The sequence below is a fragment of the Rana temporaria genome, chromosome 1 (genome assembly GCF_905171775.1).
Source record: "Rana temporaria chromosome 1, aRanTem1.1, whole genome shotgun sequence".
Lineage (NCBI taxonomy): Eukaryota > Metazoa > Chordata > Amphibia > Anura > Ranidae > Rana > Rana temporaria.
Window position 1 is genome coordinate 353,144,950 of NC_053489.1, and position 22,136 is coordinate 353,167,085.

The 22,136-nt window shown below is 42.3% G+C and overlaps 1 protein-coding gene across 1 annotated transcript in view; it reads right to left on the reverse strand.

Annotated features, from left to right (window-relative positions):
- Nucleotides 1-22,136, reverse strand: part of LOC120909286 (calcium homeostasis endoplasmic reticulum protein) — a 61,199-nt gene that overhangs the window by 36,657 nt on the left and 2,406 nt on the right. The window contains exons 3-11 of the mRNA XM_040321028.1: nt 21,280-21,464; nt 21,004-21,141; nt 20,456-20,607; nt 18,962-19,073; nt 15,260-15,349; nt 2,855-2,959; nt 2,608-2,710; nt 2,302-2,480; nt 1,707-2,139 (exon numbers count right to left, since the gene is read on the reverse strand). Coding sequence (XP_040176962.1) covers nt 1,707-2,139; nt 2,302-2,480; nt 2,608-2,710; nt 2,855-2,959; nt 15,260-15,349; nt 18,962-19,073; nt 20,456-20,607; nt 21,004-21,141; nt 21,280-21,464 — 1,497 coding nt within the window. The remainder of the gene's footprint in view (nt 1-1,706; nt 2,140-2,301; nt 2,481-2,607; nt 2,711-2,854; nt 2,960-15,259; nt 15,350-18,961; nt 19,074-20,455; nt 20,608-21,003; nt 21,142-21,279; nt 21,465-22,136) is intronic.

Here is a 22,136-nt window from a genome sequence, read left to right on the forward strand (position 1 = left end):
ACACTGCCAAAAATGCTACATGCCCCCTTTTTTTAAGTGTTACACAGCCCAGTCAAATGAACGTGCTGCCCTAATGCAACACATGTGCAGTGAGGCAGGACATCAGTGTGAATGGGCCCTTACTGAATTGTTTCTAAAGACTGACAGCAAATGGAGAAAATGCCATGTCATGCACTCTTTGTCCATGAATATTTATTAAACTGCATGTATAGCCAAAACGAATTTTTAAGTTTTAGATATAGTAAAAAAGGGTCAAATCCCTGTCCGTTCTTCAAATCCCTGTCAAGCCGTGTCCCCCAGCCAGACTAGAATGTTAGAGGAAATCCCCCAAAGCGAGGCGCCCATGAAACACGTGTCCGTATTAGATTTCCCTCCTTTCACCTACGTCCCCTTAGGGCAGCGCTACCATTTTGGGATATCTCTTCACCTTCTGTCATTAACAATGATTAATGATGAGGGGCAGTTCTTCCCATCAGGGACAAAAGACAGCAACTGCTTTTGTTAACCACTTCCATACCAGGCCTATTCTGGCACTTCTCTCCTACATGTAAAAATCCTAATTTTTTTGCTAGAACATTACTCAGAACCCCCAAACATTATAGATTTTTTTTTAGCCGAAACCGTAGGGAATAAAACTTTTTTTTGGGGGGGGGGGGGGGTGGGAGTTTTTCATGGAAAAAAAAAAAAACAGTACCGTTTGCCTATTTTCTTGTATAATGTGAAAGACGATGTTACGTGGAGTAAATAGATACTCAACATGTCACGCTTTAAAATTGCTTGTGGAATGGCGCCAAACCATGGTACTTAAAAATCTCCATAGGCGTCGATTTAAATCTTTTTACATGTTACCAGTTTAGAGTTACAGAGGAGGTCTAGTGCTAGAATTGTTGCTCTCGCTCTAACCCACGCGGCGATTTCTCACATGTGTGATTTGAACGGCGTTTACATATGTGAGTGGGACTTGCATGTGCGATCACATGGGGAAATTTTATATTTATTTTTTACTTACTTTTTTTATACTCTTAAAAAAAAAATTGATCACTTTTATTCCTAGTACAAGGAATGTAAATATCCCTTGTAATAGGAATGGTGCGGGACAGGTACTCTTTATGGAGAGATGTGGGGTCTTCTCCAGGCTGTAAAGATTGCGAAAAAAAAATTAAATAAATAATCTTTCCTTTCCAGCCAAGATCTGGGCTGTGTTTACTTCATAACGTCGCACCGGGGCTCCGACAGTCGTACAGACGACTGGGGACCATCTGGGCACCGGAAATCTCAGAATACGCTGAAGCCAGCAGATGATCATTCTCCGGGTAGCCAAATGGTGCGGGCGAGCCAGGAGAACCACCGGAGGGCGGCAGGGTGTCCCCTCCCACCGCCTGTAAAAACGATTAAGCGGCTGAATTGCCGCTATGATTTTTCTTACAGTGCATAGAATCGCTGGCAGAAAAAGAAGATTATATCTGAATGATGCCTGCAGCTGCAGACATCATTCACATATCCCCACTGAAAGTCAAAGACATATGACGTCCTTGGGCTGGAAGTGGTTAAAGAAATTCAGTTGTGTGCGTGTAAAGGCGGCTGCTATAGAAATGACTGCAGGACAAAAACCCACTGGTCTCAAATGTTATCAAACCGTTTTTGAAATCACGGTGCTTCCACAAACTCAAGCAGCAACAAGACAGAATAGCATTGTTAATAATTACCTGAAGGGAAGTCTCCTTGGGGATAATCAAATCGGTGAGGAAAAGGTGGTCGCTCAAAGGGGTGTCGTGGGGGAAAGTCATCCTGCATAAACCGTGGAGGAAATCGATTGAAGTTGTGAGGGTGGGGTGGCTGGTTGAACTGAGGTGGATGTTGTTGATGAGGGGGAAAAGGCCCTCGAAAATGTGGAGGACGCTGCATGCGAAAAGGAGGGTCTCTCTGAGAACCACCCCATGGAGGCTGTTCATGCTGATTACTCCAAGGAGCATCAAACTGGTTATTCCATGGAGGTTCCCTCTGGCTGTTCCATGCTGGTTCTGGCTCATTGTTCCAGTTAGGATCACGATCATTCCACATACCTTCATGGCTATTATTCCATGGAGGACAGTGTGGTGGGGGTGCCTGGTGATGAGGAAAAGGGGGTTGTTCACAGGGCTGTTGAATAAAGAAAAAATGCAAAAAATTAATAGCTCAAACAAGTACATTTCTTTGTAGAATATCAAAAGATAAGAAAAAACTGCCAAAAGGATAATTTTAGGAAACATACTAATAAAATTTAAAAAATAGTTCAAATGAGACTGAAAAGCTTGTGCGTACCTGCTGTTGTCCCCAGGGAGCCATAGGCTGGGGCTGGTCAAACCAAGGTGGTTTGTTAGGAGGCATCTGCTCATGAGGAGCTGGACCTCTACCTGCAGCTGTGACAGGATCTGGTACATTTCCAGGAGGGGGCTCAAATTCTGCCGGAGTGGGGATAGTTAGAGTAGGTTTCACTTCCTCTGTGGTGAAAATACAGCATTTAAAAACAAAAGGAAGGGTGAAGTTACATATTGTATATGAAATATAAAACACCACTACATAGAACAAAAAAAATAAAACGCAAAAAAACAAAAAAGAGTTGGTTACCTTGTGGGGGCACTTGAGCTGGTGCAGGGGCAGGAGTAGGCACAGGAGGCTCTGGAATTTGTTCTATCACTGGGATCTGGATCTGCTGTTGCTGCTGTTGTTGCTGCTGCTGCTGCTGTTGTTGCTGCTGCTGTTGTAATTGTTGCTGCTGTTGTTGTTGCTGCTGCTGTTGTTGTTGTTGCTGCTGCTGCTGTTGTTGCTGCTGCTGCTGTTGTTGCTGTTGCTGTTGTTGCTGCTGCAGTTTTACGCTAGCCACAAATTCTTCATGTTGTGTTTTCAGGGTTTGGATCTGTTGCTGGAATGCCACAAGAATTGGCTGCACAACACTGGAATTCTCAGCCAGTAAAGCAGCCTAAATAAAGAGAAAACAAGATAAGGTAATGGGCACTCAAAAACAGTGACATAATCAAGAGTTGATAAATTGGCTAAACAAGTAGGATTGCGAGAGGTTGAATACAGAAATTTATAGTGGGTCGTAAAGGGAAAAAAAAACAAACACACACACAAACATGTCATGTTCTGCGCAGTGTTTTTGCAAAGAGCAGACCAGATCCTACTCTTCTTAGGTCCCCCGCCACCTGTTAGTAATATCACATCTGTGGAGCAGTATTCTGCTGTCATCAATTTGTGTCCCTGCAAGGATTAATGACAGCAGGAAACTGCTCCATAATTGATAGTGCTACCAGTGGGGTTACTCACAGGACAGGAGCAGTTCGTCTTGATCCAACTGAGAGGTTTTATTACCAGCAACCCTTCCATTTGGGGACCCTTGTGGGGTATCCATCTGAAGCAGGGGCAGCGATTTATTTTTAAGTACCCACATGACAGTAGAAAAGGGTCGCTGGTTTGAATCCCAACCATGACACTACCTGCATGGAGTTCCTCCAGGTACTCCAGTTTCCTCCCACATTTCAAAGACATGTTGTTAGGTTAATTGTCTTCTGTCTAAATTGGCCCTAGTATATGAATGCGAGTTGGGGACCTTAGATAGTAGCTCCTTGAGGGTAGGGACTGATGTGAATGTACAATGTATAAGTAAAAGCGCTGCATAAATTGATGTCGCTATACAAGTACCTTAAATAATATTATTATTATTATTAATAATAATTTCTCCTGTAAAATCCCCCTGTGGAAAGGCATGGACCTGAAACACGTCAAGTTACTGAAGACAATTTCTATTTTGTGTGAAAATGTATTCACATGCAAGAGGTCTATAATGGTCATGTAACCCTTTTACAATTTTTAATGTCTAAATAAATCAAAATAAATTGTCCACTGTATCAATAAAATATTAGTTTTATACTAATTGTTGGTGGTCGAAGCTGCCTTTTAAAGTCCACTTCTTCGGGGATCCTCTTTTTTTCAGCTACAGAACCACAGCTCAGAAAACACTCAGGAGTTGGCAAAGGCCCATTTTGTGCAACCTAGTCAGCTAGAAGCAACACTGGAGGAACAGCTTCAATTGGATAGTCCTGTCTTTGGAGGAGAGAATCGAGCTCTTACGTTTCTTTAAATTCCCACCAATTCATTTCAGTAAGCTGAAGGGCTGGACAGTTAAGTATTTAGTTGAAGAATCTGCAATAAGTGCAGAGTAATACATAGATATTTTAGTTTCATCTGGGTTTCTCATTAGTGTTTTACCACTTAAGACCCGGACCTTTAGGCAGCTAAAGGACCCAGCCTGTCTTTGCGATTCGGCACTGCGTCGCTTTAACTGACAATTGCGCGGTCGTGCGACGTGGCTCCCAAACAAAATTGGCGTCCTTTTTTTCCCCACAAATAGAGCTTTCTTTTGGTGGTATTTGGTCACCTCTGCGGTTTTTTTTTTTTTGCGCTATAAACAAAAATAGAGCGACAATTTTGAAAAAAATAAATCAATATTTTTTACTTTTTGCTATAATAAATATCCCCCAAAAATATATAAAACCTTTTTTTTCCCTCAGTTTAGGCCGATACGTATTCTACCTATTTTTGGTATAAAAAAAAAAAAAAAAAAAAAAAAAAAATCGCAATAAGCGTTTATCGGTTGCTTTGCGCAAAATTTATAGAGTTTACAAAATAGGGGAGAGTTTTATTGCATTTTTATTAATTATTTTTTTACTAATGGCGGCGATCAGCGTTTTTTTCGTGACTGCGACATTATGGCGGATACTTCGAACAATTTTGACATATTTTTGGGGCCATTGTCATTTTCACAGCAAAAAATGCATTTAAAATGCATTGTTTACTATGAAAATTACAATTGCAGTTTGAAAATTAACCACAAGGGGGCACTGAAGGGGTTATGTATGACCTCATCTGTGTTTCTAACTGTAGGGGGGTGTCGCTGTAGGCGTGATGTCATTGATTGTGGTTCCCTATATAAGGGAACACACGATCGATGACGGCGCCACAGTGAAGAACGGGGAAGCTGTGTTTACACACACACACACACACACACACACACACACACACACACACTTCTCCCTGTTCTTCAGCTCCGGGGAGCGATCGCGGGACTCCAGCGGCGATCGGGTCCGCTGGTCCCGGAGCTTCGGGTCGCGGGGGCGCGCCCACGACTGGGCACTTAAAGAGGACGTACCTGTACGTGCCCAGCTGTGCCATTCTGCCGTCGTATATGTGCAGGAGGCAGTCCTTAAGCGGTTAAGGGAAGTAATTCGAGTTGGGTTGCTTAGGGACCCAAATTGTGTTTGAACAGCATATTGGAGTTGTTAAAGGAGTTCTCTGACCTAAAACTTTTAACCCGCGCTGTGCCCGGGCTGTAAAACTATACAAAATAAACTGTCACTTACCTGCCTACGATCCCCCGTTGTTCCGATATCGCCGTCCCGTTCTCCGGTCCCCTTCCGCTTCCTGTGTGTCGGTGACTCATAGTGCGCTCAGCCTATCAGCGGCCGCAGCAATGTCCCGTCGCGGCCGCTGATAGGCTGAGCGCACTATGAGTCACCGACACACAGGAAGCGGAAGAGACCGGGACCGGAGAACGGGACGGCGATATCGGAACAACGGGGGATCGTAGGCAGGTAAGTGACAGTTTATTTTGTATAGTTTTACAGCCCGGGCACAGCGGGGGTTAAAAGTTTTAGGTCAGAGAACTCCTTTAATAGTAAAACAAAATAAATAAAAATTAGGTGAAAAATCAAGTCTTCTTGTAGATGTGAGTAGGATTTAAATCCCTGTATGGTATAAAAAGGTGACACAAAAATTTGACTCCTCGGGAAGACCATCTCCGCCTGCAAGGAATGAAAAGTAATTCAAGGAGAGAAGGGTTAGACCATAAATGGATTATCGTATATACTCGAGTATAAGCCAAGTTTTTCAGCGCTGAAAAACCCCCCTGGCTTATACTCGAGTCAGTGTACCTGAAGGGCCACCAGCGTCCATTGTTTAAAAGTCGCAACTTCCCCCTGGTCCATTCCGTGATAGGCGTTTCCCAGCAGACACTGTGTTCAGTGTTCTGCCAATCACAGATGTCTTTTCATCCTTGGACAAGAGAATGTCCGTGATAGGCGGAACACTGCTGGGAAACAGAGTCCGAGGATGAGAAGACGTCCGTGATGGGCTGCTGGGAAACGCCCATCACGAAACAGGACCAGGAGGAGACCGTGACTTTTAAACAATGAATGGACGCCCGCAGCCTGTAAAGACTTCAGGTACACTGACTCGGGCACAGTGAGGCGTGCAAATGGGCATTGTTGATCCTCTTTTCCGTTTACAGTATCTGCTGCATTCTCACCCTAGACTTATACTCGAGTCAATAAATTTTCCCATTTTTTGGGGGTAAAATTAGGTACCTCGGCTTATATTCGAGTATATACGGTATTTGGGGAGGATGGCCAGCGATCAGATAAAGTATGTTTTCCTGCCCAAAAGAAAAAAAAAAAAAAAAAAAAGGAGGGCGATGTGCAACATAGTAGTACAAGCAATCAGGGGTACCAGACGCCTGTATATAATATTCTGCAGAGATTTAAAGCAGGAAACTATGGCAGCTTCAGTGGTTGTGAACGCATTAGCCGGAGATGAACAGAGCCAATCAATGTAGACCAATTGGGAAGCTAAAAAATAAAAACATAGAAATCAGGAAAGGCACATCAAGTTAGCTGGCAATTTAAGGATATCCAGAGCAATTATATTGGTTCATCCCTGCCAAAAGAATGCAGAGCAAATGGTATCAAGTTGTTTAAAAAGAGGCATAGGGATTTTACAGGAGGAACATGTGTTGGCAAGAGATTCTGGTATATGCCAAAAATCTCAAATAATGGGTTTTAAATATGCACACATCGGTGGTCAATGCAGAGTGTGGGGTGTAGATGTTATTTTAGATTTTTTAAATAAAATGCAGCGCTCAAAGTTTTAAAATGATGACACCCGTGAAAGATGTATTAAACAAAAAGAAAGTGAATATATAAAATGCGTTATTCAAATAATGTCTGATAATAAAGTGACAATATAAAAAAAATAAACAAAAAAAAAAAAAAAGGACTAAAATCAGGATCCCAATCTACTTGTCCCTCATGACAACTTACTTGTCCTGAAAAAAATAATTACTTTAAATCAAAACCGTATTGACCGCATCAGATCGTGGGTGCAATGCAAGACTCCTGCAGACTGTCAGTGTAAGCGGTCTGCCTTTTCATCATGCGGGCAGGTAGTTTCACACCGACAGGAAGAATCAATGAACTACCACAGCACTCAACAGTGCCGTGCTAGATAGAGAACTACAAGCCGACATCAACAAAGGTGTTGGCACTTGCAGTTGATTTCTTCACAGAACTCTGTGAATGAACGATGCAGAAGGCTGCAGGTGCTGGAACATGTCGCATGTTCCACCCTAAAAATGGGTTGAACATGTAACATGTTCATAAAGGTGAACCTATCCTTTAACCCTTTTAGTGTTACAAAGGAGGTCCGGTGCTAGAATTACTGCTCTCTGGCGTGTGCGGCAATATGCAATATACATCGCAATCAACGTTTTCATGCGTAGGCATTCCTGACACGCGTGCCTATGTTTTTACGTGCGTATATGTGTGGGGGGGGGGGGGGTCTCAATTTTTTGAGGGAGGATTTTTTTGTGCTTGGGTGTAACTTTTTTTTTTACAGTTAAAAAAAATAAAATATGTTTTCTTCATCACATAGGAGACAAAAAGTCTATGTGATATTTTGGTGACAGGTTCTCGTTAATGAGACATCCAGGGTCTAAAAGACCCTGGATGTCTCCCCTGTGCTCTACTGAATGTAATGCAATGCAGATCGCATTCATTCCCGGCCTCCATTGCCAGGGACACAGACAATGGCAACCCAGGAAGTGACATCAAGCACGCCGCACTTCCAGGCCAGGAACAAGAAGGGGAGGAGGAGAGCAGACTTGTGTTCTCCTCTGCATCTCTACCCAGCGGCACCTGCTATTCCGGTCCCGCGGAGGGTGGAGGCATTTTACCGGCATGAGCCCTGCTGCTTGCCCGCAGCAGGGCTAAATGTAAAAGAAAAGCCATCTGCCCGGCACTCGGAACGGAATGTCCCGGGCCTCGGGTGATGCAAATTGTGTATCCCTGGATATGGTAAATGTCCAATGTTCATTTGCAAAGAAAATTTGAGAAATCCTTCACTACCGTGTCTTGCATTCTTTTAAGTAAGGTGAACGCAAACTCACCAAACAGAAATGCTGTCTAACATATAGAACAGCCAAGTACGCTTGTTGATATGACTCTTCTGAAAAGTAATTTGAGTAGCATCTGTTTTAAAGTCTGGCAAGCAGTTGACTCAAGTGCTTGCCAGACTGCAGACAGTATTCAGATGTCTTTTCCCTAGCAAGTGGTTCATTGATTGGATGGGAGCGGTCATTTCCTATCATGTCCATGAGGTTTTTAATGGAGAGAGCGCATACCTGGCCGACTTTAAAATCGGATACTCCTTCAGAAAAGAGTCATATCAGTAATGAGTGCATTACTCATAACTAAGCCTCTAATTTGATGCATCAAGCATCCACTCATGGACTAAACATTATTACGACTGTCATTTTTATCTTAAACTATTAATACATTTATATTTTCTTGTCTGTAAAATTAAAGTTTTCTTGTCCGTGTGCTCACCTTAATAACAGACACACTATCTCCAACTAACAGTCCCATCACGCTTTGAGAGAGCACAGTCTCTCTTGTATTTCTCCTTTTTAACAGTAATGAGTGCATTCAGCTGTTCTATATGTTAGAGAGCATTTCTGTCCAGTGAGTTTGCATTCTTTAGGCAAGGTGAAGGCAAGACACTGAATAATTTATCAACTGTTCTTTGCGACAACTGAATATTGGACATTTACCATATCGTTACTTTATTAAATCGGACATTGTTTGAATTACACATTACATACCGTATTTATCGCGTATAACACGCACTTTTTCCCCCTGAAAACAGAGGGTAAACCGTGCCTGCGTGTTATACACCGATAATATGTTTTACCAGCAGGGGGCGGGGGATCAGGCAGTACGCCCCAGGAGCCACCCATTGGAGGGGGTGTCAGGATGGCCACCCCGCCTCTTGGTCCTGGGACAGCACTGCCTGCATAGTCTTAAGTTGAGAAAAAAAATAAAATCACTTGCCAGCCCCTTCTCATACACTGCTCCTTCTTTGTCAGTGTCATTGGGGGCAGCACAGTGGTGCAGTGAGTAGCACTCTCGCCTAGCAGCAAAAGGGTCGCTGGTTCGAATCCCGACCACGACACCATCTGCCTGGAGTTTGCATGTTCTCCCTGTGCATGCGTGGGTTTCCTCCGGGTACTCCGGTTTCCTCCCACACTCCAAAGACATGCTGGTAGGTAAATTGGATCTTGTCCAAATTGGCCCAGTATATATATGTATATCTGTGTGTATGATTGTGTGTCCCAAGCATGTCACGATCCTACGGGGTAAAATTACCGCACCAGCCAAGCAGACTCTGGCTGGAAAAAGCGCCCAGAGGCGATTCAGTTCGCATGAGTTGCGCTATACAAGTCATTCATTCATTCATTCATTCATTGTAAAACAAAGCTTCTAAATATCTATCTCAATAGCCAAGTTATTTTTCTGGCTGAGGAGAGCAGGCATGAGACCAGGTCACTGAAAAAAACACCAGGAAATAATGAGGTAAATGGAAGCTTCATTTTACAATATGAGTGACACAGAAGGAGCAGCGTAGAAGGGGCTGGCAGTGAATTTTTCTTAACTGTAGAGTATGGTGGCAGTGCTGTCCCAGGGAACTGTATACTGTAAAAAAAAAAAAAATTCCCTAAAATTCCCTCTTAAAATTGGGGTGCGTGTTATACACCGATAAATACGGTATTCACCATTGCTTTTTTTTTAGTATGGTTCACGGGTGTCATTTTAAAACTTTGGAGCGCTGCATTTTATTTTTAATTAATTGCATGCTGCTCTTTATATACCACTGACATATTTCAAATGTTATTTTCTATTGATCTCCCCAGTGGAAACCCACACAAGTAAAGCTGCTTAGTTGCCTGGAAAACAGACAGCACTGCAGGCTTTGTAAACCAAGTCAGTCTTAAATATTTGGCCCTTAACTGCTCCTCTAAATAAACAAAATATGTGACTACTATTGACCAATCGGAAGGTTTACCCCCTTCAGGACCAGGGCAATTTTTTTTATATTCAGCACTGTGCTACTTTAACCCCTTCCATACAGGGCATTTTCACCCCCTTCCTGCCCAGACCAATTTTTACTTTTCAGCCATGTTGCACTTTGAATGACAATTGCGCGGTCATGCAACACTGTACCCAAAACTAAATCTTTGTTTTTTTTTCCCCCCCACAAATAGAGCTTTCGTTTGGTGGTATTTGATCATCTCTGCGGTTTTAATTTTTTGCGCTATAAACAACAAAAAAAAAAAATTTTTTTTTTTTATTTAATAAATATCACAAAAAAAAAAAAAAAAAAAAAAATTCCTCAGTTTAGGCCGATACATATTATTCTACATATTTTTGGTAAAAAAAAAAAAAAAAAAAATCGCAATAATCGTATATTGATTGGTTTGCGCAAAAGTTATAGCGTCTACAAAATAGGTGATAGATTTAGGGCATTTTTATTTTATTATTTTTTTTCTACTAGTAATGGCAGCGATCTGCGTTTTTTTATTGTGACCGTGACATTGCGGCGAACACATCGGACACTTTTGACACGTTTTTGGTACCATTCACATTCATACAGCGATTAGTGTGATAAATATGCACTGATTACTATGTAAATGTGACTGGCAGGGAAAGGGTCAACGCTAGGGGGCGCTGAAGGGGTTAAAATGTTCCCTAAAGTGTGTTCTAACTGTAGGGGGGAGGGGACTCACAAGGGGAGGAGACCGATGTGTGTTCCTCTGTACTGGGAACACAGCATTGGTCTCCTCACCTCTGACAGGAGGTGGATCTGTGTGTTTACACACACAGATCCACACTCCTGCCGTGATCACCGGCAATCGCGGCCGCCGGGCACGTGCGCCGGGTCACGAGCATCACCGCAGGCGCACGCCTTAGATCGCCGGGAACAAAGGACGTCATATGACGTCCACCCGGATCGAGGGAGGGTTCCTGCCGGCGTCATTTTACAATGCGCCGGTAAGGAAGGGGTTAACTAGAAACTGCAACACTGTAGGCAAATTAAAGTGGAGTTCCACCCTCTTTAAACTTTTCCTCATCGCCTGCTGCTCAGTACCCTTAAAAAGTATTTGGCATTTATATATATATATATATATATATATATATATATATATATATATATATTTTTTTTTTTTAAACTCGGTTTTATCAATGATTTTCTTCTCCCATCCGCCGCGGCGTTTCATCCCCCGTCCGCTATGCCTCCTGGGAGATGTTTGTAATCAATCCCAGCCAGGAGACAATAGTCAGGCCGCAGTTACACACTCCGGAGATCGCGATAAGCCACGCCCCCAGATCGCGATAAGCCACGCCCCCCGTTTCCTTATTGACCAGCACATCATGACACCCAGCAGAGGGGCGAAATCCTGCCTGTGTTCATGGTGCAGGACGCTCCTCGCTCACAGCAGCGATTGTACAATCTGCACCCCAGTTCAGCACCGCTCTGAAACATATTAGCCTGCTTGTGCAGCACTGAGCATGTGCGAGGTCTGCAAGGCTGAAATCCAGGAAGTCATACAGTCTGGCTTCATGATGCCCACACTTAAGATGGCCCCAGTCAATTTCTATTTTATAAAGTGTCTAAATGCTGTAACAACCTAACAAAATGGACCTTAGTTTACAGACTAACTTTACTAGAATACATTAAGCTTGTGTATTACAGGGGTATTTATATTTAAAAAGTGAAATTGTGGCCGGAACTCTGCTTTAAAAAAGTTCTCTTTTTTTTTTCTCACAAATAGAGCCTTCTTTTGGTGGTATTTAACCACCACTAGGTTTATTTTTTGGTATATAAAAACGAAAAAAATACAGAAAAAAGTCTTAAAAAAAAGCAAGTTTTGGTTATAATATTTTGCAAACAAATAATCTTTTATAAATTTCTGGCCAAAACGTAGTCTGCTACATTTCTTTAGTAAAAATAACCAGTGGTAAAATAAATCAGTGTATATTATTTAGTCGACATGAAAGAGTCCACAATTTATGAATATATAGAGAGAAAATGGATTAATCCTGATGCACTGATGGCCTATCTCATTTCGGCGGGGGAGGGGCAGAAGGTGATCAGGGATTTTTTTTTTTACACCAATTTTGCTTAGAACAGTGATGATCACGGTTATGAATTAAAGCCAAATAATAACTAAAACTATTGCACATAACAGCTTGATTACTATTGTGATCTGCGATTGGCTACAGCCAATCACAGGGTGCTGCGATTGGCCCACAACTATATCACATGGTACCTGGGCCAATCACAGCATAACAATAATAAAAGCAAACCAGTCATGAATAGAAGTCATTAATGTGGTTACCACTTCAATACTGGGCACTTTTACCCCCCTTCCTACCCAGGCCAATTTTCAGCTCTGTTGCACTTTAAAAAAAATTGCACGGTCGTGCAACACTGTACCCAAACTACATTTTTATAATTTTGTTCACACAACTAGAGCTTTCTTTTTGTGGTATTTAACCACTGGGTTTTTATAAAATTTTGAAAAAAAAAAATCATTGTGCTTCATAAATTTAGGCCAAGATATGTTCTGCTACATTTCTTTGGTGAAGATAACCCAAATCAATAACTATGGTGTAAAATTTACATACATACACATATCATAAAAAATCTGGGCAATTTCATTTGAGGCACAAAAATGTCAGGACAGTACAAATATCCCCCAAATAGCCCTTTTAAAAAAAAAAAAAAAAAAAAAAAACAAACAACAGGCCATGGTATTTAATAAGAGGCAAGGTTTTTGAAGTTGTAATTTTTGTAAACAATTACAATTTCTTATTTTTTATTTTTTTACAGTACAGTGTCATCATTTAACCACTTCCCTACCGGCCCATAGTAAAATGACGTCCACAAAGAACCTCTGCCGTTCAGAGTGGACGTCATATGACGTCCTGGGCTTTGTGGGGGGGATATCTGAATGATGCCTGCAGCTAGAGGCATCATTCAGATATCCTTCTCTTGTGCCGGCGATTCTGCACAATGTAAGAACGATCATAGCGGCGGTTCCGCCATCCGGTGCTTCTCCGGGCTCTCCCGTGCCATCGGGGGCCCGGAGAACGAATCGTCCGGCGCTCGCAGGAAGCATAGAGATGACTGGTGACCAGATGGTCACCAGTCATCTCTATGACCGTCGGAGGACCCGGGCGCGATGTGATGACGTCACGCCCGGGTCCCCGTAAGTAAACAAAGCCGTGATTGCGGCTGCTAAGCAACGGTAAACATGAGATCTGTGAATTTTTTTTCCCGATCTCATGCTTTCAGGCCTGGAGGAGAAATGTGGGGTCTTATTGACCCCGCATCTCTCCATAAAGAGTACCTGTCACACACATTCCTATTACAAGGGATGTTTACATTCCTTGTAATAGGAATAAAAGTGATAATAAAAAAAGAAGTGTAAAAAAAGAAATATGTAAAAAAAAAAAAAAAGAAATAACTTTTTTTTTTAACGCCCCTGTCCCCAGTAGCTTGCGCGCAGAAGCGAACGCACATGCAAGTCCCGCCGACATATGTAAACGCCGTTTAAACCACATATGTGAGGTATCGCCGCGTGCGTTAGAGTGCCAGCAACAATTCTAGCACTAGATCTCCTCTGTAAATCTAAACTGGTAACCTGTAAAAAATTTCAAAGCGTTGCCTATGGAGATTTTTAAGTACCGAAGTTTGGCGCCATTCCATGAGTGTGCGCAATTTTAAAGCGTGACATGTTAGGTATCTATTTACTCGGTGTAACATAATCTTTCATATTTTACAAAAAAATTGGGCTAACTTTACTGTTTTGTTATTTTTTTAATTCATGAAACAATTTTTTTCCCAAAAAAAGGCGTTTGAAAAATTATTGCGCAAATACCGTGCAGAATAAAAGGTTTCAATGACCGTTGTTTTATTCCCTAGGGTGTCTGCTAAAAAAACATATATAATGTTTGGGGGTTCTGCGTAATTTTCTAGCAAAAAAATGATGATTTGTACATGTAGGAGAGAAGTGCCAGAATAGGCCCGGTATGGAGGTGTGTATAAAAGCCCTGTATGGAAGAGGTTAAAGTGTGGCGGTGATCAGAGAAGATTTTTTTTTTTTTTTTTAAACACAAACACACACACAGTGACCAGAGCAATATCATGTTACCATAGTTACATTATACTACTCTGGTAAAGTGATCAGGATTTTTTTTATTTTATTTTTTTAACAAGCATTATGTGTGCTTATAGCAGTGAATTATAATGCTATAAGCAAGCATTTTACTGAATGAAATGGATTCAGTTTGTTTCGTTGGGATTAGCTGTGATTGGTCAAAGCTAACAAAATGGTACAGATGAGTTGCGATTGGCCCTGTCTGTACCATGTGATCACATTGACCAATCACAGCTAGCAACACAACAATGGATGGCATGAAAGGAAGCCATCCACTGTTTACAATCATTATGTGATTTGCTTTGATTGGCCACAGCGGTCACATGGTACCGGCAGCAAGCCGGTACCATATCAGTCATTGGCTATGCCCAGTGGACACAGCCGGTGACAGATTGCGGAGCTGCGCAGCCTCAAGACCGGTGCCATCACAGAGCACGTCATATGACGTCCACTCATAAGGACGGATGTGTGGCAATATTGTAATCATGTGCTTACTATGACCAATAATAGCGATTACATGATACCCCACCTGCTCACAGCGGCCAGGTACCGATCACCATGACCCACTGTGTCCACCAGACACCACAGCGGACATGGGTTTGGGGCATGCCAGTGCCCATGGGCTCAATGATGTACCAGTACATCGCTGAGCCTGCCCCCTGCTCACAGTATAACTGAGCAGGTCAGCAAGTGGTTAAAAACTTCACATAAAATCACAGATTTACCAGACTGGACATTGAATTAGTACAGGCTTTCGGGTTTTGCATGGTAAAATACCATATTTCTAGAGAGCATTAGAAACTTCTGGGGACTGCCTTACCCTTTTTTTTTTAATTTATAATCACGAGGTCAACAACGAAGTTTAACCTTTCAGGGATGATAAATTACCTGGTGCTGTCCCAAGCCAAGGGCAGGACTCTGAAGTTGCTGGATTGTAGCTTCATCAAAATAACCGTTCTTTTCCCAAAGCTGAAGCAACTGTAGGATTAAAAAGATCACATGACTAACAATATTCTGCATTAACCCTTATAAAGATGATATTAATAAAATCAGTTGTGAGTGATCTTAGTCTTTTAGACCCCTTTCACACTGGGGCGGTTTTGCAGGCACTATTGCGCTAAAAATATTGTCTGCAAACCGACCTGAAACAGCGGATGCGGTGCGCTGGTAGGACCGCTCTAAAAGTCCTGCTAGCCGCATCTTTGGAGCGGTGTGTTTACCGCTCCTCCACAGCTCTTCCCCTTGAAAGCAATGGGAAACCGCGGCTAGGGGGTGGGCACAGGAGGACAGAGGAGAGAGCGGATGACAGAGGCACGTAAAAATATCAGGGCTTAGCAGCCATGATGAACCGTGGTCAGTTTACAAAAGTGGAGGGTCAAAATTGGCTGGTTCAATCAGGTATTACAGGGGATACAAGGGGCCAAATGATACAGCACAAGCACTGTGCTGTTATACACGATTTAAAAGGAGCAGGATCCATTTTTTGTTTGTGGTTAACAAACGCTTTAAGAATACATGGGGTAAAGCTGCACCAATATGGATCGACTTGGTAACAACCAGCCTGCTCATAGATGGATTGAATCTCGGCCGATTCCTGTTGAATAAGCCAAGATTAGATCCATCTACAGTGAGGGAATAAAGTATTTGATCCCCTGCTGATTTTGTACGTTTGCCCACTGACAAAGAAATGGCCAGTCTATAATTTTGGTAGGTTAATTTTAACAGCAAGAAACAGAATAACAAAACAATCCTGAAAAATGCATTTAAAAAAAGTTAGAAATTTATTTGCATTTTAATGAGTGAAAAGTATTTGACCCCTTCGCAAACCATGGCTTAGTACTTGGTGGCAAAACCCCTGTTGGTAATCACAGAGGTGAGATGTTTCTTGTAGTTGGCCACCAGGTTTGCACACATCTCAGGAGGGATTTTGTCCCACTCTTCTTTACAGATCCTCTCCACGTCATTAAGGATTTGAGACTTCAGCTCCCTCCACATATTTTCTATGTGATTAAGGACTGGAGGCTGGCTGGGCCACTCCAGGACCTTAACCACTTGCCGGCCGGCTCATGACGATATACGTTGGCAGAATGGCACTCCTGCTCAAACTGACATACCTATACGTTAGTCCGCAAAAGCAGGATATCGGTCGTGCGCCCGTTGTGGGAGCGTGCCCTCGGGTCCTGCGGACTCTATGACGGCCGGCAGCCCGCGATCGTGACAAGGAGAGACAGAAGAGCATTTCCCTGTTCTGCCTATTAACATGACAGAAATCTTCTGTTCCCTGTCATGAGGAACCACGATCTCTGTGTCACGTCAGTGGTAGCCTATCCCCCCTACAGTTATAACACGCAAAGGGAACACATTTAACCCTTTCATCGCCCCCTAGTGTTTAGCCCCTTCCCTGCCAGTGACATTTATACAGTAATCCGTGGCATTTTTTAGCTCTGATCGCTGTATAAAATGTCAATGGTCCCAAAATAGTGTCAAAAGTGTTCGATCTGTCTGCTGCAATGCCGAAAAAAATAAAATAAAATACATAAAAAAAAAAAATCCATAAATCTATACTCCATTTTGTAGACGCTATAGCTTTTGCGCAAACCAATTAATATACACTTATTGCAATTTTTTACCAAAAATATGTAGAAGAATACATATTGGCCTAACCGGAAAAAAACCTCAACAGTGTCGCACAACCACACAATTGTCAGTTTAAGCGATGCAGTGCCGTATCGCGCAAATAAATAAAAAAAATGCTCTGGTCATTAAAAAGGGGATAAAATCTTCTGGGGGTGAAGCGGTTAAGGACCGCCCACTGCATATATACTGCAGCAGGGCGGCCCTATTGTACGTGTACAAGTTACTGTAGGTGCGTGCGCTGCACAACAAGGGGAGCCAATTCACGAGTCCAGCAACTGATGTCCGGTGGCCACCTGCGATCACCATTCTGCCTCTGAGGAGCGATCTGCCAATGTTAACAAACAGATTCCCATTCTGTCAGGGGAGTACAGTGCGATTGTCTGTTCCCAACAATCGCTCTGTACTCCGTCAGTCCACTCACATTTAGAAACACCTCCCTAGGACACACTGAATTTTAACCTCTTTGATCAGTGGTTATTTTCAGCTCTGATCACTGTAATGTTTTTTTAAATGGTCTGTCTTTTTTGTTTATAGGGCAAAAATAAAAACCAGAGGTAATCAAATACCACAAAATAAAGCTCTATTTTGTTTGGGTACCGCGATGCAGGACCAATTGTCAGCTAAAGTGACGCAGTGCTGCATCGCAAAAAATGGCCTGGTCATTAAGGGGAAGTAAAACCTTCCGGTCCTGTTAAAATGTGTCTTCTAGAGCCACTCTTTTGTTGCCTTGTGTGTTTTGAGTCATTGTCATCCTGAATTACCCATCCACGACCCATTTACAATGCCCTAGCTGAGGGAAGGGAGTTCTCGCCCAAGATTTGATGGTACGTGGCCCCGTTCATCGTCCCTTTGATGCAGTGAAGTTGTCCTGTCCCCTTAGCAGATAAACACCCCCAGAGCATAATGTTTCCACCTCCATGTTTAATAGTGGGGATGGTGTTCTCCCCACTATGGTGTCATAGGCAGCATTCCTCCTCCTCCTCACACAGCAAGTTAAGTTGATGCCGAAGAGGTCTATTTTGGTCTCATTTGACCATAACACTTTCACCCAGTTCTCCTCTGAATCATTCAGATGTTCATTAGCAAACATGTCCTTGAAAGTGTAGTGTGTTACCAATTGTTTTCTTGGCAACTTGGCTGCCTTGAGATCAATGACAAGATTCTCCTGTGTAGTTCTGAGCCAATTCCTCACCGTTTTCATGATCATTAAAACTCCACGAGGGGAGATCTTGCATGGAGCCCCAGACCGAGGGAGATTAACAGTAATTTTGTGTTTCTTCCATTTGCAAATAATCGCACCAACTGTTGTCACCCTCTCATCAAGCTGCTTGGTCTTGAAGCCCATTCCAGCCTTGGGCAGGTCTACAATCTTGTCCCCGACATCCTTGAAAAGCTTCTTTGGTCTTGGCCATGGTGGAGCAATTAGAATCTGATTGATTGTGTAGACATATGTTTTTTATACAGGCAACAAGCTGAGATTAGGAGCACTCCCTTTAAGAGAGTGCTCCTAATCTCAGCTTCTTACCTGTATAGAAGACATCTGGGAGCCACAAATATTGCCGATTGATAGGGGATCAAATACTTATTTCACTCACTAAAATTTTTAATTAATTTATACATTTTTAAATGCATTTTTTTGTTGTTATTCTGTCTCTCACTGTTAAAAGAAACCTACCATTAAAAATTATAGACTGGTCATTTGTCGGTGGACAGAACGTACAAAATCAGCAGAGGTTCAAATACAAAAAGTATGACCAGCTTAACTCGCTCTGCCCAACCAGCTATTCAGAGGCTTTGTTTGAACAATTCGTGGACAGTGACAGCATTCTTGTGTTTAGAGCCAGGATCTAAAGTTGGACCAAGCCCTGCTTTTTGTCATAACTTACAACTTAGCACAGTGGGGGAAGTTGTAAACCAGCATTACTGTCACAGCTTGGGTACCAAAATACTTACACGTGCAATCTTCTGCTGCTTGTCTTCTTCCACCGCTAGGAAACTGGTACAGTAAATAGGAACCACTACTTTCTGAAGAGCTGCCAAAAGCTCACGTGCTTGCTTTCTCTGACTGTGAGCAAAATAATAAATACAACTATATAAGTAATGCATTTTTTTAAAGCATAAAAGCGACAGGTTTACATAAATCTCCCATACAGCGTCAGGACCCAAAAGAAATGCCTGCACTTCGAGGTATGGGGCATTCTGTTATAAAACCCTGTATACCTAGGACAGGATACAACACTAGCAAACTATAAACATACCAGAGCTTCTGACCCTCACCCGTTACCTATGAACTCAAAAAACGGAGCTAAAGACTACCCGAGAGGAAATTCAGTACGTTTGTAGTCATGCTCCAATCTGGTAAAATACCTGAAGTCGACAGACAACGCACAGAAATTTTTAAAATCCACATTAATTCAGCCCCTTGACTGTTACACATGTTCAGTGTCACTAGCGCAAAAACAATTGAACTTTTCTATGTTGGAAGCATTTGTGGTGTTGATTCCGAAACCTTGCAAGAACCTGGACCTGAGCTACTTCTACTGTGCAATCTAACTTCCAAAAGTAGATGCTAAGACACCAATTAAAAATATAAAAAAAAAAAAAGTTTGAAGGTGGTTTTTACAACTCTGGAAAATGAAGACCAGTCGAGTTTTATTCCAGGTAAAAGGAGTAGATATTAAAGTGTGTGTTTTTTTTTTTTAGGGTATCAAAGGTTGTTTTTATGGCTTAACTACTTTAAGACACTTGTTTAGAAATCTTGGGGTGACCCTCTCAGCTGGTGGAACAGGGGTGTTTGCCACCTTAGATATCAAAGAAGCATCCAATTCTGTCAAGTGAGAATACCTCTGAGCAGCACTATGCAAGTTTTGGTTTGGCCATAATTATATATATCTCAAGTACACCCATTTATCCTGAACCCAAAGCCTGCATACCCACTATTATTCTATGTCAGCACCATTTACAGAAGAACTAGATAAGGTTGCCCTCTAGCCCCATGGATTATTTGCATTGGCTCGGATACCTTTTTTTCATCTTTCCCCAAGACTGGGAGTCTGTGCGAGGGTTACCTGTCAGCCCCCTGCAAGAAAAACAATTTCCCTTTGCCAACAATGCTATATTTCTGTAATACATTTCTGTAATTTCTTTCTACAGTCAGTCCTGTAGATTGATTCCTGTGGCTCTTACTCTGGTCTAAGAAGCAGGCTGGAGATCTGTGTAGGTACCTGCAATACATGCCGAGTGCTGCTTACATGATAGGTATACTTAAGCACCTGATCAGAGTTTTCCTTAGCCATCAACGTGCAGCTAAATGTTGCTGATAAGAAAACTACTAATATTGTGATTTGTACAAAATGGTGGTTAAATTATTTTAAAAAGCCACTACGCAAAACAGCTGTGGTGTGCCCAAAGGATAAAGGACCAAAGCACATGGCTGGCACTACTTACCAGTGATGAAGAACATCATTAGTCAAGTAAATCAAATGCAGACGTAATTCAAAGTGTGCTCCTTCAGCCGTAATCCGATTGCGCAGGTGCCCAGCCATAAGTTCACAATGCTGAGGAGATTTGGCATTGCTGAACATCCAGTTCTTTCCTGCCTGTTAACATAATTTATGAAGCCTGTATTAGTTACGCATGTTCTGGTTCATTTACTAAACAAACTCTACTGCTTAGTTCCTCCTAAAACAGTCGATGCGGGCAATAAAAAGGCCAAAACACATACATCCACAAAACTACTCTGGTTGCCTGGTTCAGAGGATCAACTGAATAAACCTGCCCATTCCAAACACTCCTATCTAATAGGTTGCTATAACATTATTAATAGGTTACGCTAGAAATTAAGGAATTGTTAAGATAAAAAAGTGTTCTTTTCAGCTTTTTTTGTACAGAGGTAATCTCTAAAGACAAGGAGAAACCTTTACATTTTGAGGTCTGTTGCATCTTAAATGAGCAATAAAAGAAAAAAAAAAAAAAAAAAAAAAAAGATTACTTACAGATATGGCATCCTTGGTACATGTGTCAATGATTGGTTGCAGCAAGTTATCAAACTCAGTCATGTCCAGATGGGTTTCTTCACGCTGTTTCTGCATCTGTTGTTCAATGGCATGTGCCACTGCAGCTGTTATTTGCTCCTGAGACACAGAAAATGTTCAAAGGTCTCAATTCTGCATATTTGAGTGTTTAAATTATAAATCTTCTAGCTCTAACATGCAGTGGCAAATCAGAAAGATTATATGGGATTGGGGGGGAGACGAGGACTATAACGATACCTGTCTCAGATTGAGTAGCTGTTGTTCTTGCTGCTGCACATTCCACTGGCTTTGCTGTACAAGGTCCTCTATAGAAGGTGCACCTTGAGGAGGGGGAACCAGTGTAGGGGGCAAAGCCAATGCTGGAGGGGGAATTATGGTAATCTGAGGCGTGGGCTCTATGTCCTGGGCTTGCTTGCAAATAACTGAAAACAAGAGAAGAAAAGCAAATTTATTTTTAAATCTGAGTTGCAATGTGTCCATTACCAGTTTCTATATGGGTCTACATAAAAGATACATTACAGTTCATTAAATCAGGTAATCACACAGAAAAAAATAAAAAGGTGATGCAATTAAAAGTACACTGCAACCAAGTGAAAACTGTACAATTGCTTGCCACAATACCACATATTGACAAGGTTAAAGCGGAAGTTCACACAAAAAGTGAACTTACCCTTTTTGGATCCCTCCCCCCCCCCCCTTCCGTGTAACATTTGGCAGCTTTCAGGGGGGAGGGGGGGTGCAGATACCTGTCAGACAGGTATTTGCACTACTTCCGGGTTTTGACTGCCACGGGAGTGCAGCCTCGTTACGTAACCCCCCTACTGTCTTCTGGGAAACACTGTTCCCAGGAGAGAGCAGGGACCAGTGACGGCGCATGCAGTAGGGAATTGGGCAGTGGAGCCACAAGGCTTCACTTCCTGATTCCCTCACCGAGGATGGCGGCGGAAGCAGCCGAGGACCGAGCGATTGCTCAGCCTCGTCTGCTGACATCGCGGGCGCGCTGGACATGTAAGTGTCCATTTTTAAAAATTTAGCAGCTGCAGTATTTGTATCTGCTGGCTTAAAAAAAATAAAAAAACACGGGTGGACCACCG